The 15,710-nt window shown below is 36.9% G+C and overlaps 1 protein-coding gene across 23 annotated transcripts in view; it reads left to right on the forward strand.

Annotated features, from left to right (window-relative positions):
• The window catches only part of LMO7 (LIM domain 7), a 244,027-nt gene that overhangs the window by 138,110 nt on the left and 90,207 nt on the right, over nucleotides 1-15,710 (forward strand). For 19 of the 23 annotated variants that reach the window (XM_063595793.1, XM_024925260.5, XM_063595797.1 and 16 more), the window contains one exon: nucleotides 6,689-6,795. In XM_063595793.1, the coding sequence (XP_063451863.1) occupies nucleotides 6,689-6,795 (107 nt within the window). Of the gene's footprint in view, nucleotides 1-6,075; nucleotides 6,187-6,281; nucleotides 6,423-6,688; nucleotides 6,796-15,710 lie in introns of those variants that run through there. The other 4 variants (XM_034936801.4, XM_063595794.1, XM_063595796.1 and 1 more) reach the window with 4 other exon arrangements.

The raw sequence follows: 15,710 nt of genomic DNA on the forward strand, positions 1-15,710 counted from the left end.
TTTCGTCTCTGGATTTATCCATTCTGGATATTTTATACAAATGGAATATGTGACTTTTGTTTTCTGGCTTCTTTCACTTACCATAATGTTTTGTAGCACATATCAGTACTTCATTCCTTTTTATGGCTGAGTGCTATTCCATTGTATGGATAGACCACAACATGTTTATCCATTTACCTCTTAGCAGACATTAGAACGGTTTGTACCTTTTGATATGTACATGCACATGCATGTACATGTAATGTACTTATTTGGGAATCTTTTTAATTCTTTGGGATATATATAGGATATATACCTGGGGGAAGGCATCTTTTTAATAGAAGGGAATGGGAGTGAGTGGGAATGTGGGATGAGGAGGAAAATAATTAAAATAACAAAATAAAATGAGAGAGCCCTTATACTGACTGATAAGAGCTTGCTTAAATAGGAATGATGAATTCAACTTTGGGTCCTGACATTTCTTCCCAAACACTTATATTACTGATGAAAGAGCAAGGACATGTGCTATAATGACATGAAAATATGTTACTTGATAAATGCTTTTGGAAGGAAAATGGGTTGAAAGGCTCTGAAAGGTGAGGTGTTAACAAAGTCCTGTCTTACCCTTGACACCAGTGTGAGAATATTCATATTGGCCTTATGCTATTCTCATTAACACTCTTTTCAGGATTTATAATGGAAATAGAGAAGAGTTAAGATTCCATTGAAGTGTATAATTGTGTTTGTTGCAAACTCAAAATATTGGGTGGAGGTGGAATGTAACCCTACATTTGGGGTCAAGAGAATAAGAATGAGCAGTGCTTCTCTCCCCACCTTTTCCCTCAAGGGATGAGGCATTCCAACACTGAAGGGTCAGGGGAGTGGTAGCTTTGGCAGGACTGATAGGAGGCTTGAGTAGGAGACAGACTTGCAGAGTGAAAGACCAAGGAGGTCTTTCAGATTCTGGGTGGTCCCTCACCTGTTGCCAGCGGCTGGTCTTCACTGCCGCTTATTATTTACTCATGAGTCTTCTGGAGTTTTTTCCCATGAAATGTCCACTTTATTTGATTTTCAAATTCTTTGGGTAGTTTTTCTTATGGCATCATCTGCCTCTCTATTCCTGAAAGAAATCTCTTGTTGTTTTCTCTCCCTTGTTTTCCATAATGGTATTCTCTTCCCTTGTTTTCCGTATGCTATTCTCTTCTGCTTTTCTTCTGATTTATCTGGATGCCAGGTATTTTTCTCTCTTGACTCCTCTTTCTTTAACTGTCCTTTAAATGCTGGTGGTTGACTGTGAATCCTTCTTTCTCTTTGCTTTCAGGGCAAGGAGGGCACATTGACATCCCTAATTTCAATGACTACCAATGTGTGCTAGACTCCCAAACCATATTTTAAAATCAAATGTTTCTCATGGGCTGCAAACCTAACTTACTACTAGCTGGGCATCTGAAACTCAACATTTCTAAACATTTATTTTTCTATTCTAAATTTTTGACTGGTCTGTATTCTTTATTATTAAAATCTTGTGGTAGCCAGCTTCCAAAATGGTCCCAGTGATTCTCACTTTGTGATATTCTCTTCCTTGTACCTAGGAATTCTACCCAATTAACTAAGTGATCTACTGGGGAGATTCCATTCTTCTAGTGAGGTGACCTACAGAGTGTTGAAGTGGTGCCTCGATTCTTCTTGTGGATTATAGTAAAATGTGAGAGGAGAAAGTGAAGAATAGAGTGACAAACATGAGAGAAATAGGAATTGCTGCTTTTGAAAATTGTCAGTCTCTTTAGTAAGTAAATGATGCTAGAACTGAGATGTGGCTTTCAGGCATAGATTAAATTCAGAGCATTTGCAGGAAAATAAGGCCTAAAAAGGAGTTGAGGATGTGGTTGTAAAATTCTTTAAGTTCTTAGATTCAAGACGGTACCTTGCAGATCTGTCGAGTCAAGCAATAGGGCTTCTAAGTACCTTAAGGATATTGTTCTCCAGTCATCTCAGCAAGAGACCAAGGTAGAGAAGAGCTACTCTTGAAGAGATTAATGGGTGCATCTTTTGTCTAATGGAATGAACCCCAATAAGATTCACAGAAGATCTGTAGTATCTTTGAGATAATTGTATTTGCAGAAACACTGCCAGCTGAGACTGAAAGGAATAGAGAATCATGAAATTAAGAGACCCTTAATTCCCTCAATTGCTATGGGTAGGGTAAAGAAGTAGATTGAAAAACCTACATAGTCACAAAGATAGGCTACTTTTCAGTGAAAAGCAAAGATGACTTTTAGGGTGGCACCCAGAATCCAGAGGGTGTAGCCAAAAACCATGAAGTATTACCTGGCCTTGAGTCTTCATGAAGGAACTGCCAACCTGTGTCTTGAAGGATTTCAGAATTTCTGTGGACCAGTGACTCCTGTGTGCCTTTCATTTCTCTACTCTCTGACCTAGAGTGTCTATAGTGATTATCTTAACACCTGTCACTCTATTGCATGTTGGGAGTGTGGGAGCAGGTAACTTGTCTTAGTTCACTGACATTCAAGTTGAGAGGAACTTTACTTAAGGGCCATACTTAAGGAATTACACCTGAAGAGCCTCAGACACTCCTGGATCTGACTTAGATGATGAGATTTTGGACTTCGAGTTCCCCTTGTAAAGGGATGAATATTTTGGGGCCTTATTAGGGAGTAAGTGTGTTTTGCACATGGTTGGGACATGAATCACTGAGGTGGGTCCAGAGAGTGAAATGTAGTAGACAGTCCCCCAGAAAGCCCTCCATGATTCTCACCTCCTGGTGTTTATGTTCTTTTGTACCTACATGGAATAGGGCTAATCTGTGTAACCAACAGGATGTTGAGGAAATGATGGAATGTGACTTCAAAAGCTACGTCATAAGACATTGCAACTTCCATCTTGCTCCTTGGATCACGGGCTCTATCAAGCAGCCCTTTGGAGATGTCCATTTGGTAAAGAACCAAGGCTTCCTGTTAACAATCAGCCCTGATTTGTCAGCCACATGAGTGAGCCGCCTTGGAAACAGCTCCTCCAAGCTCCAGGAGAGCCTTGGGATGACTGTAGTCATGGCTGACATCTCAATTACAACCTAATGAAGGGTCCCCCAATTCAGAACTATTCAGCTAAGGCCACTCCTGAATTACCTTCAGAAACTAAATGAAATCATAAACACCTATTCCCTTAAGCTGCTTAATTTGGGGATAATGTATTATGCACCAATAGATAACTAATAGGGTACTACAGTGAACAAATACAAACCTTGATTATCTTGGTAGATCTTTGTGGCTTCCCCATCCTACCTCAGTGGTAAGAACTGCTGTTCCTGATCATTAAGCTCTCTAAGTTACCCTAGCCCACTCCACCCCACACCTGTTATGGCTGCTTTATAATTGATTCAAGGATAAGGGGTGGAAGGGAGATTGGAGACAATATGAAAATCTTAAAGCCATGTGTCTGTTCTTGCCTGCCTCTCAGAGGGCCAATTTTAGAACCTTTAATTTGTAGTGTCTGCCTTTATTCATAGTCATAGAAAAATTTAAAGCTTAAAGGAGCTATTAGATACATTTAGGGCTCATTGTTTCTGTGTGTGTGTGTGTGTGTGTGTGTGTGTGTGTATGTTGGTTTGTCTTTGAGAAGCCACTTTTGGTCCTGAAAGTACAGGGTTTACAGATGTTTAGAGCAGGATTTTGACATGAAGTATTTTATGGAAGTTGGGTAATGAAATATTTGTGTGATGGGTTGGGCCAGGGAGGGTTGGGCTCCTCTTCTTTTGCAGAGAAAAATGATTGCCCTTGATAATGGGTTACAGATTCACAAACTGCTCATTTCAGGGATGAGGAAAATGGGGCCAGAAATGTTAACTCTCTTTCCAAAGCCACACAGTTGTTTAGGGACAAAGTTAACTTGGAGTCCTGGTGACTAGTCCAATTAGATAAGATTAGTTTTAATTTGTCCTTTATATTCCCTTTTATTTTTGCTAATTTCAAGTGAAAATGATTTCATTAAATAACTAAATACTTCCCTTTTAATGTGTTGAGCTGGGTGTGGCTTCTTGAAGTTTTAACTGTCATGAAAATTTTATTTTATAATTTTATATATACCCTTAGGGACCTCTTTGCCTGCATCCTTTGAAATTGCAAGGAATAAATTACCAGTGAGCTCAAATCCGGTAGGAATGACTGAGACTACATTACCAATCTTAGTACAACCTCGTCCTGCTGCATAGGCCATGTGTGACTTTGTTTACAAAGTTGTACTGTGTTAAACTTGAGCATCGTTGAATGATTTAAAAGATATTCTGCTGTTTTGGTTAAAATAAAGTCTTTATTTAAGGCTAGAATTTAGCCATATTAATTTGTATCTTCTCTTGAACTTTGTCTTCAACTAAGTATAGTCACTTTAGATGTCAAGTTCTTTCTCTCTACTTTGGTGGTTTTTGAGGAGAGTTTGGCTTTATTTATCTATCCTTATCAATCTGTACCTATTTGTCAACTAGATGAACGCTATTATGTTTGTATGAAATATGTGAAGAATCATTTTGGCTCTCATTTGAGTAAGTTTACTTTTAGTTTAACCTTATTTTAATATTTTATGTAATACTTTAAACATTCAGAACCAAATCAAATTGGTTGAATTGGTGTGAAGACTTCTAATGGTTTGTTTTTCCTTTATTGATATGAGACTTGCATCCCGTGTGTATTAGTTCATTTTCACACTGCTGTAAAGAACTGCCTGAGACTGGGTAATTTACAAAGCAAAGAGATTTAAATGACTCACAGATCTGCATGGCTGGGAAGGCCTCAGAAAGCTTACAGTCATGGCGGAAGGGGAGGCAGACATGTCTCACATGGTGACAGGTGAGAGAGAGCGAAGGGGGAAGAGCTCCTTATAAAACCACCAGATCTCTTGAGAACTCACTCACTATCACGAGAACAGCATGGGGGAAACTGCCCCCATGATCCAATCGCCTCTCTCCCTTGGCATGCAGGGATTACAGGTCCTTCATTGACATGTGAGGATTACAATTTCAGATGAGAATTGGGTGGGGACACACAGCCAAACCATATCATTATGGAACTTGGGGTATTGGTACATCCAACCATCTTTTCTTGCCTGCTTCTCAGAGGGCCAATTTTAAAACCATTAATTTGTATCATTTGATAATTACAGATAGTATACTTTTTAGAAACTATGGGCCTAACAAAATTATCACATTTTGCTCCTCTTGGAATTTTGCCAATAAATTGTGTCTCCTTTTTCCATAATAAGTCAAATGAAAAACAAAATAAACAGCTTTCATTGAGCTGTTCAACTTTTGACTTGCAAGTTTCTTTACTCTTTGACTTCATCTTATTTAAAATGATTCGTGGATTTCATCTTTCAGCTAGGTAGTTCGCACTGCCTTTTACTCACAGTAGATTGGAATGACCAGGATCCTACCTGTACAAATAGTGGCTTTTTAGAATGTCTCTTTCCTTAGTAATCAGTGGGGCTTTTCTCTTGCCACACCTTTCCTTGTGCTTTCCCGGAATCCCCTTACTCTCCAAGAACCCAAGCTGTAGAATTTAGCCACTTTATCTTAGGAAAAGAGTAATTGCCTTTCTCCAAGTGGCAGACTATCTTCTGGTCTGTGAAAGTCGCCTCTTAGGGAGGGAGGTGAGCTTTCAAGGAGGCTTACACCATAGAGGTAGCATTACCAGCTGCCTCAGTGGACAGATGTGTGTTGGCATGCTGGGAGGCCACCCCTTTACCAGCGAACTGTAACAGTTAATATGGAGAATCCGCCTGGGATTGTCACAAGCTCAACCCCATAAAGTGTTTTCTTTTCTTCTTCTTTTTTTTTTTTAGAGTAGTAGAGATGAAGCCTAAGTTAATTCTGGTAACCAAATGTATGTCTCTGAAATGTAGCTGGCTTTAAAATAGCATATACTGTAATCTGTGTTTGCACAGCAGTTTACATTAACGAAAAGCACTGGTTTGTGAATGGAGGATTTGGGTTTTGAAATTAGATACGAGGGCAACCTTGGAGGGAGGGGATAGGCTTTCATTTTTTTTGGAGGCAGCTCTTGAGGCAGGTGCAGGGAGTGAGTAATGTGCCACACAAACTATGCAATTTAGCCAATGAACGCTAGGTTTCTCCTCAGTCCTATAGTATGGTTTCCCTGCCTGTCAAGAGCCAGCTCAACAACCAAACCCAGATTCCAGGTGTGGTATTCCACAGTCGTTCTGTAATTTGTAATCATAGAAACAGAATGTTCCTCCTCTTATTTCTTCCCTGCCAACAGTTTCTGGGTGGGTGAATGTCAGTAGCTGGAGTTATTTTTAAAGAGGAGAGGTGAGGCTTGCCGTGCAAAGCTGGGAAGAGGGCGTTTGTTTGCAGAGCAGAGCTGACATCAAAGTGTAGATTACTGCTCAGTGGCTAGGCACTTGTCCTGTAACAGGTAATGTTTAACGTGCCAGTCACAAAGATCACAGAAACAGTGTATGCCCGGGCATAAGATAGCACGACTGTGTATGCTCTGGAGGACTGAAAGGCTGTACAAGCCCTATGTATTTTTTTTCAAATATACATATGCATGGGTCTTGCTGCTGCCTCTTTTGCTGACTGTAATTGGACTTTGAAGCTTCGAAGTTATATCATAAAAATTTGTAACCTTTGTCTGAGAGAGAGCTCAGCTAAGCAATCACTTTCCACTTCTTTTCACAGGATAATATAAACGTTTTCTTGAAAGCTTGTGAACAGATTGGATTGAAAGAAGCCCAGCTTTTCCATCCTGGAGATCTACAGGATTTATCAAATCGAGTCACTGTCAAGTAAGTTTCAACAGTTTGTTAGATATATATATATATATATATATTTATATATATTTAAACTTAGGGCTTGTAGCTTAAGTGAAAAGAATTGCTGAGAGTTCATGATTACAGAAAAATTCTTCCGTTCTCTCTGTTTTCCTCTGTTCTCATTCTAAAAGAGACTGTTTTAAAAATGGCTTAGGGACTGTGAAGGTGAAGCTGTTTGTAACTCATAACATAGCATAGTCTTACTATAAATCTCTATACCGGCAAAAATGGTAGTGTTAATATTTTAATGTGTGTCCAACATGGTAGTGTTTGGTTGCTAATGTTGAGGATACTCATACTTATAAAGTGAATTTAGGGGTTATATTATAGCTTGCAGAGTAACAACAATCTTTAAATTTTTTTATATATTTGGAATTAAGACATAATTATTAGCATAAAAATTAGATAGGACAGTGGTAAAAAAGAATCTCTTAATATTGTGAAGGCAGCAGTGCCTGGGACCAACATGTAACGCCAAGGACCTTGTCAGTTGTGGCTGACTTTTAAAAATGAGCTGTTTTTCACGATTTTAATAGTGTGGATGAGAAAGTGAAAGTGGGGGTGAGAACACGTATGCCAGTATCTGTTAGATTTTTGGTGAAAAATGGTGTTTGTGTGGGAGTATACAGTTTCAGGAAATCTGGTTTTAAGCTCTTATGATATTTATTTATATTTCCTATAAATCTAATTTGCTTCCAGGCAATCAATAATCGTGTTACTAGATAAAGGTGACAGGAAAATTATTTAATTTTATAATAGCTATCTCTTTGTCATCCTGCCTCTTAAACCTAATTAACATTTTTGCAAGGGAGAAAATAAACACCTTATTCTATCTATAGAAATAATGAAAATGGAAAAATCTGTTTCTACCAGTTCAAAGATTTAACTTATGTGGTTAATATCCCTGTGTAAAACCTTTAATAGTTATTTTTAAAATTGGATGACCAATTATTTTTTCTGAAGAAAAATAACCAGCTATGTAAGTATCTTTGATAGTACACATTGTCTTCTAGCAGTACACAGAACAGCCCCAAATCCAGGTAGACTTAGTCTTCCAAAGTCTAACAATATATGTTTTTAAATGAACACTGTTTTGAACCTGCTTCTAGTTCTGTTGAATAAGCTTTTCTAAACTACATGGTAATTAAATGTACGTGGGAGGGATAAATCTGCCTGCATTTCTGACTAATCGAAAGATAGTTTAGAGATTCTAAATTTCATCACCAAAGTGAAATGTTTGCTTCTGTAGTATGTAGGGGTCATGTTTACTTTCCATAAAAATTAAATATTTCGGTGTATTTGTTTTATTTTTCCTTATCAACATATTTCTTCATAAGGCCTATCTGATGGGCAAAGAAACTTTAGACTTTGAAAGTCTTTTCCTTAAGTTGTTGATGCTTGTTAAGCGTTAACGTGCTTCCCCCTAAAATAATATACTCTGTTTTGAAAGTCTGTAGCCTATATTTGAGTAGGCTAAAGACTAGGTGAAACATGTTTGTTGGCTCCCAAGTCCAAGAGTTCTTGCCTGGAGCCTGTTTCATGAGATGTTGGGCCTAAAATGTTTCAGACAAATTAGTATCTGGGCTCTGCCTTCAGTGAAATTACTGACAAACTGAAACTGCGAGGTCACGTAGTTATAGCTGTAGTGAGAAGTATGCAGAACAACTTGTTTCAGTGGAAACCACAAGTTCGTCAAAGCAAGGTGTGCCTAAGTAGTACCTGTGAGAATGCCTGAGTGGGAACCTTGACTTCACTTAAGAACATTTCTCCTGATAATTCTATCTCATTGGACCAAAAAGCAAAGGGGTTGACCCTGGGTATGCTGCAGTGGAAGCACTGGAGCCTCCCAGATGAGACACAGGAAAGTGGCAAGCAACTTTTAAAAAAATGTTGTCCAAGTTCTTATGCCCTGAGATAGCACTTTTAGTAAAGGAAGCAGATTTAAAGAAAAGCAAATAATTGCTCACTAAATAGTAATGCATTTTAGCTTTTTAAAAATATATAATGTGGAGACTCCTTTGGGTCAAAATTCTTGTCCTGTCATTATTGTAGATCAAAGGACTTAGTGTTGGTTAGATCAGTGGTTCTCAACTGGGGGCAGTTTTGCCAACCAGGGGATGTTTGGCCACTTCCGGAGATACTTTCAGTTGTCATAGCTGGGTGAGGGTGCTACAGGCATCTAATGGGTCAGGGATGCTGCTGAATACACTTTAATGCATGGGATAGCCTCCACAACAAAGAATTTTCCTACTCCAAATATTAATAGTACTGGAGTTGAGAAACTCTAGCTTTAGATTTAGAATTTCTTGTTTATTCCCTCCCTGCCAGCAAAATAGTCATGTGGAAATGAAGGATACTGACTATGACACCTTTGACACTCTACTAAAATATAACTTTTATATACAGACATAATTTATGCATTTCTGTGTTAGTGTGTTTATTGTCTGTTTAAATGGGAAGGTGCATTGTAACTTGTCTGAGAGTGTGGTAATATGTGTGAGTACTTTGAAATTATTTTGCATATCTGTATGCATTAAATTTAACAAGGTGTAGCAAATGATTTGATTATTTAAAATGCTGTATTATAACTGCCCAGACTGCATCTACCAGTGCATAGACTTGTTGTTGGCCTTGCTGCAAACTCAATCTAATCATGATGCATACTGAGAGCAAATAGGAAAGGACAGTCAATATCCTCCGTGCTGGCAAATGAGGGGAACTTTTTTGTTAGTGGGCAGTGGTGATAGTTGCTGTATGGAGCCCAAGGAGAGTTGTGTATGTTGAAAATGAGTGGCAATAGCAGAAGCAAGTAAAGAGCTGTTGTTAATGAATAGTTTCAATAATCCAGGACTCCAACTATTTTTCAATTTTCTAGCTATCTGAAGTTTACAATTTAATTCACAGTAATAACTTTTCACCAATCAGACAGAGCTAGAGTATTCTTTATATTTCTGTAAATTATCCTCTTATGTGTTCTAATTTTCTAATAATTATTTTACTTTGTAGGAAGCAGTAGTTTTAATTTTTTTAAGTGTGTTTGAATTATTCTATTTATTTAGGGACTACATGTATTCAAGCATCAGGTGACACCTTTAATTTTGATATTCCTGACTTAATGGGTAGGATCCAACCTCTTTTCTTCTCAAAATGCTAATAAGCAAATTTATGATTTAGTCTCCATGAATGGTAGATTGAGATCTACCCTGATCTGAGGCCATGAAATCAATCTTTTGTGTGGATGAAAAACTGGATCATCATTCTTAACCATTTACTAAACATCCATACTGAGCACATACTCTCCACAAAGAAAACGTGGTGAAGTTCCCACAGAGCCATCTGTGCAGGCCTTCCATAAAAGGGCTGTAGGAGATCAAGCATAATGGCCCCGCCAGCCTGCCACAGCACACTGGAGAGCTCCTCTGGCAAGCGTCATGGTCTTTGTGGTGGCATCTGGTCATTAAGAGAGGTACAGATCAATGGCTTGTAGTAGAAAGCAACTTGACAGAGTAGCCTAGAGGTCCTGTATTGGAGAACTTGAAGTTGGCAGAAAGGTAGGGTTTAACCATTAAAGGTTTTAACTTTATATGTCTAGCAATTTGACTCAGAAACTAAGTCTTGTATTTAAACCATTGCTCTATATATCAAAAATTTTAAGCTGAGAAATTGAACAGATTGTAAACATGTTTCTTCTTTCCACCCCCTTACCATTCCAATCCAGTTTTTGGCAAGTCTTCAGATACATTCTGTTGATAATATCATTACAGAGTGGCAATGACTTTGAACACTGCTTGTCATGCAAAGAAATTCTTTTCTAGTGTAGACTTACTCTATTATCTAGAGTATTGATATTTTAAGTATAAAGTATAACTTTAAGTAAACATTGATATTAACTGAGTTTGTTTTTTTAAGTCGATTAAAATGAAAGTACAGATATTAAAAATCTATTCTGTTTACACATGCTAGTTGCCAAAGGAACAGTAGTTGGAATGAAAATTAGTGTTAACATATTCCCATCAGGAAAATAAAAGAGTCTCAAAATGATATTTTAAGGATGTAACTGTTCGCTAAAGCTTCACAAGAGTGCTTGATTTTGTGGTAGTGCTCTAAAGTCATTTCTTAGGAATCAGGTTCCCAGATGGCACTCTGTTTTAACAGTCTGCCAAATTGGGCTTGAGGTATGTAAGTGTATATGTGTATTTAAGGTTTATTCATATAAGTAAAATATACCTAGTTTGAATTATTTAATTTCTGCTTTTTAAAATAATTTAAACCTAGTTTTACTTTTTTTTTTTTTGCAAGTACATGTCTTTCAAATGAGTTTCTCAACATCTTCATCTTTTTTTTTTTTTTAAGCAAGCTTAATGATATCCAAACTTGGATCTGCAACTTGAGCATGGTGACTTCCACCTGTCAACTCATGTGACTATTTTAAAATGTACCCTTTCTGCCAACTATTAGAAGAGCATAAAATGAAAAGGAAGTTTATTGCATTGTATATGTCTCTATCCCATTCAACCATTCTCTGTTGTGAAGTGCTTACTGGAAGGGATGGAACATTAATTCTGGGTGGCTGAGGCTCTGTTTAAGACCATCGGCAAAAATATATGGTCAAATTTGGAAATGCTCTTTAATGACAAAATTTGAATATCTAAGAGTCCTAGCTGCAGGGAAAGATTGTGGGATATGAGGCAGGTCTGATGCTGGGACAAGCCATTGAATAATTCAAGTTTTATCTATATCTGTTTTTCTCCATTTCTAGTTCTTAATCTATTTCTCAGATAGCCACGTTTCTGAATGCCAGTGCTTCTTCCTTTTCTCTCTACTCCCTCAAATCCAAAAAAGCCCTGGGGTCTGATTCTGTCTTGGCCTGCTGGATAAGCCTTCATGCTGTGGACTTCCCTGGCCAGGGTCTGTATCTTTAAAACGATCCTATCTTATGTTCATTACTGCAAAGGGCCTCACTTGGTGGCCAATCTAAATAGCAGTTGACAGGAGTCCCTTCATGGGAGAATGAAAGTTGTTTTGTCTCCTCTGATCAGTTAGCATTTGTTTTACAACAAGGACATTTGAAGGGTTAAACCAAAGAGATATTTTTGTTGAAGAGATTCTTCATTCAAATGATTGTCTGTAGGGCCGCCTATGTTGACTTAATCCAACTTTTAAAATTGCTAATACTGAAATACCTGTAGTTCCCTCAGTCTTTTTTTTTTTTTTTTTTTATGTGAGCTTTACCAGTAACCAGAAGTATTAAGCATTGTTTTTCTGACTTTCATGTCCTATTCTGGCCTGATTTAAGTGATTATTTGTGTGAGGGTATAGGCATTGGGGGTATGTATGCTTAAATCTATTTCTGGAGCTACAGAGTAGAAAATGGCACTTCATCCAGTAAGAGGAAATTTTGGTTTTAGGGAAGTCATGACTTGTTTGTTATATAATGAGCATTGATTCAGCATCTTCTATGTGGCATATACTTACACAGACATAGATAAGATGGAGACCTGCCCTCAGTGGGGTTCACATTATGACTGGGGAGATGGCCCTGTAAATTCACAGGAGATGGCCCTGTAAATTTAATACATTATATAAAGATAAATGCACAGATTTCTCTGGAAATATAGAGATGTGCAGTCATTTCATCTTTTTAATCAGGAAACTCATCTAATTGGAGATGACATAGGTTTCTCATCTGGGCTTTCAAAGGACTTTTTATTTCCTCTATGTCTAGCTTTTCTAGAGACTTGAAACTATTTGAGGACAGGAAGTATGTATTATTCCCTTTATCTCCTTGGTTCCTGTTACCATACGTCTTTGCGTGTTTATTTGAAAACTGGATTTCAATTACAAAGACTTCCTGGATATCTTAAAACCAGGCTTTGAAGATGGGGAAAAACCTGTCTTAATCTTTGCCAACTCATCCTCTTTTTATTCTCATTATAAAAATGCAAAGCAAATCTGGCAAAGCAGGCACTGAACTTTTGGTTTCAGTTGCCTTTTACTTATACCAGAATAATGATAATGACGTGGCATATTACAAGATAATCTAAAACTTATGCAGTTTAAGAGGAGCGTGTGTTTCATTTCTGTATGTAATAAACTAAAATGGGAGCTTTGGACTATGTGCCTTTCAAGGTAGTTCAAAGTTTTAATAAATCCTTGTGCGGATGTGCCAATAATAAATGTTAAGAATGCTTAACTGACATTTAAATAATTTTTTTATATAAAGTGTTAGAAACATTTCAGTGTCTTCATATCATAATCACTGATCACTTTTTATCTTGTGAAACAAATCTAAAGTGTATACTTGAGACTTTCCGGTAGAAAAACATGGTGGTTATATAGGTAGTTGTAATATCTTGGTAGAAGCTCAAGGGCAAAGAATAGAACATTTTAAAGGCAGGAACCCATCGGAAAGTAATTTTTTATGAGAAGTCATCAATATTACTTTAAGAAATTTTACGAACAAGTTTACAGTAAGCCTCACTCCTTCTAAAGTCAAGTTACCTGCCTTAGTACTTTTTACCTTTGTCTAGTATTAAACATCAAAGCCTGCCCTCCTCCTCAAAAAAAGTCACATTAACTTTGACTTTGGCATAATTAGAAAAACATTTGAAGCATCTGAACACAGAGAAACTTGAAGATTTCTTCACAGTTTATTTGAGATGTTTCTACTAAATCCCAGGCTGAGTTTGTCACTTTCCAGGAAGGAACAAGCACATTGAGCAGATGTGTATCCATGGTTGTGAACAGAATCATCTTTGAAGAGAGCAGAGATTTTGGTATTCCCTGACTTGGGTTTAATCTTATCATATCAGTTAATAGCTGAATGACCTTAGACAGATTACTTTTCCTCCCTGTAATGGATTTGCTTCTCCATGAGTTTAATTTTATGGCAAATAATTATTTATTGCTTGCTCTGTGTCAAACTGTGCTAAACCCTGGTAATAGTAAATCAGACAGTTGTAATTGCTGTTTGCTTGGAACTTGGCAAATCATATCATTTGGGTGATACCCCTACCTCACAAAGATGTTGTAATGATTAAATGAAGTCAGGTATATAAAGTATATAGCGCCTGTATATGGTAAGTGCTCCATAAATGGTATTGAATTATCATTCTGATCATTTTCATAATTTGGCTTCCCTTGTTTTGACTTTAAGAAGATACATGTCTCCTGTAGGAAAACACAGAGGAAAAAATCTGGCCTCTGGCTGCTTAAATTTTGCTTACAAACTACAAGCTCTTTATTTTTGAGAATTTAGGCCATTTAAAACTTATCCCTTTTCTCCATTGGGAGCAGATATTAAAACAAATGTGTTTTTCTGACATTTATGGTTAATCAAATTGTTGATAAAATCAACAATTTATCCATTTTATTAGAATAGCAAAGCTGGAGAACAGAGAACAGACAGCTAAGTTATTTGCTCTTGCCTCTGTGTATGTGGGGCCAACACAATTGAATTAACTTTTTCAAGACCAAACTTCTTTCTGTATTTTCTAAAATCTTTGAAATTTTTAAATCTGATTTGAATGTTTCCTTAGAAAGTTTTATTTCCCTCACTTTTTAAAATCTAAACTAGTCAGTGACACCAAATCTAACCCAAAGCTTCACATTGTTTATGAGTTTATTTTTATTGTTGTTCCATTTTTTTCCCTTCATTTCTGTGAAAAGTGTCATTTTGGTCATAAAGAGGTTATCCTTTAGATAAGAAGCTATTATCTGAAAGGTTTTTGTAGAGCTTATGAATATTTTTTCTTTTTGGAATAGGTGTTCAAAATCTTGTCTTTACTGAATTCAAATGTACATTGCAGTCACATTTTCCTCTTAGAGAAAACTTAGCTGCTCCTTTTGGACTTCTCTCATTTGCTTTATTCATTAAATGCTATTACACTAACAACATGAAAAATCTTGATTATGTTATTTGAAATATTTGTTTTTTTACCTTAGGCATTAAAAAATTATAAATAGCAATAGGTACTGTTTGAGATGAAAGCCATGCTTATTATTTAGTTCCAGTGTCACTTGTGTACAATGAAATGTCAAGAAACTGGGAAGTATAATATTATGTCAAAATGCATTAAGATAAAACTTTATTTTTTTTCTTTAAAAAAGTAGAACCTGACTATCAAATGTTAAATAGAGTAGGCATGAATGTTGTTTATTGGCTGTTTAGTGTTCCTTTTTTAGAGTTTAGGTTAATGGAGCAGTTATGTTTTAGGGGTAATTGCCCTGGTATGGTTTCTGTCATGCTGAGCAGCAGTCCTGGGTGGCATTGGTTGTTGGTGGATTTATCCTTTGTTTTTCAGAGACATGCCTTTCAGAGTGCCCCTACTAACCTGGGAGGCAGGATTCTGTGTCACTTTATATTTTGAAGACTTTGGTACTAGTGCTTCAGACACCATTGACCAAATATGCACAGTAAACCTAAGAAAACATGTTCCCAAAGAGTTACTGTAAAACTTTTAATTAAAAAAAACATGGTATACTTGTACACTCAGTAACTCATACTAACATTATTCTTAAATGTAAATGATTGATATTTTTATAGTGTAATAAAATCTCATTAGATTAAAAACACATGTTGAATCTCCACACTGTAGATAAGCCAATTTTTCCTAAGCTGTTAAAGGAAAAAGTGGGGTTCTTGTGGGCTTGGGAGAAGCACCTGCTTTGAATTAAGCTGTGTTTGTATTAACCACTGTCAATTTAACAAGGGTTTGCTCTGTGTGCTTTGAGCAATTTGAGGGAGAAGTCCCTAGATGCTTATCAAGTATTACTGTCGTTGTCCTTGAAGAGGTGCTTCACATCCCTTGTAAGTTGGATTCCTAGGTATTTTATTCTCTTTGAAGCAATTGTGAATGGGAGTTCACTCATGATTTGGCTCTCTGTTT

This window comes from Pan paniscus, chromosome 14 (genome assembly GCF_029289425.2).
Source record: "Pan paniscus chromosome 14, NHGRI_mPanPan1-v2.0_pri, whole genome shotgun sequence".
In the NCBI taxonomy this organism is placed as follows: Eukaryota; Metazoa; Chordata; class Mammalia; order Primates; family Hominidae; genus Pan; species Pan paniscus.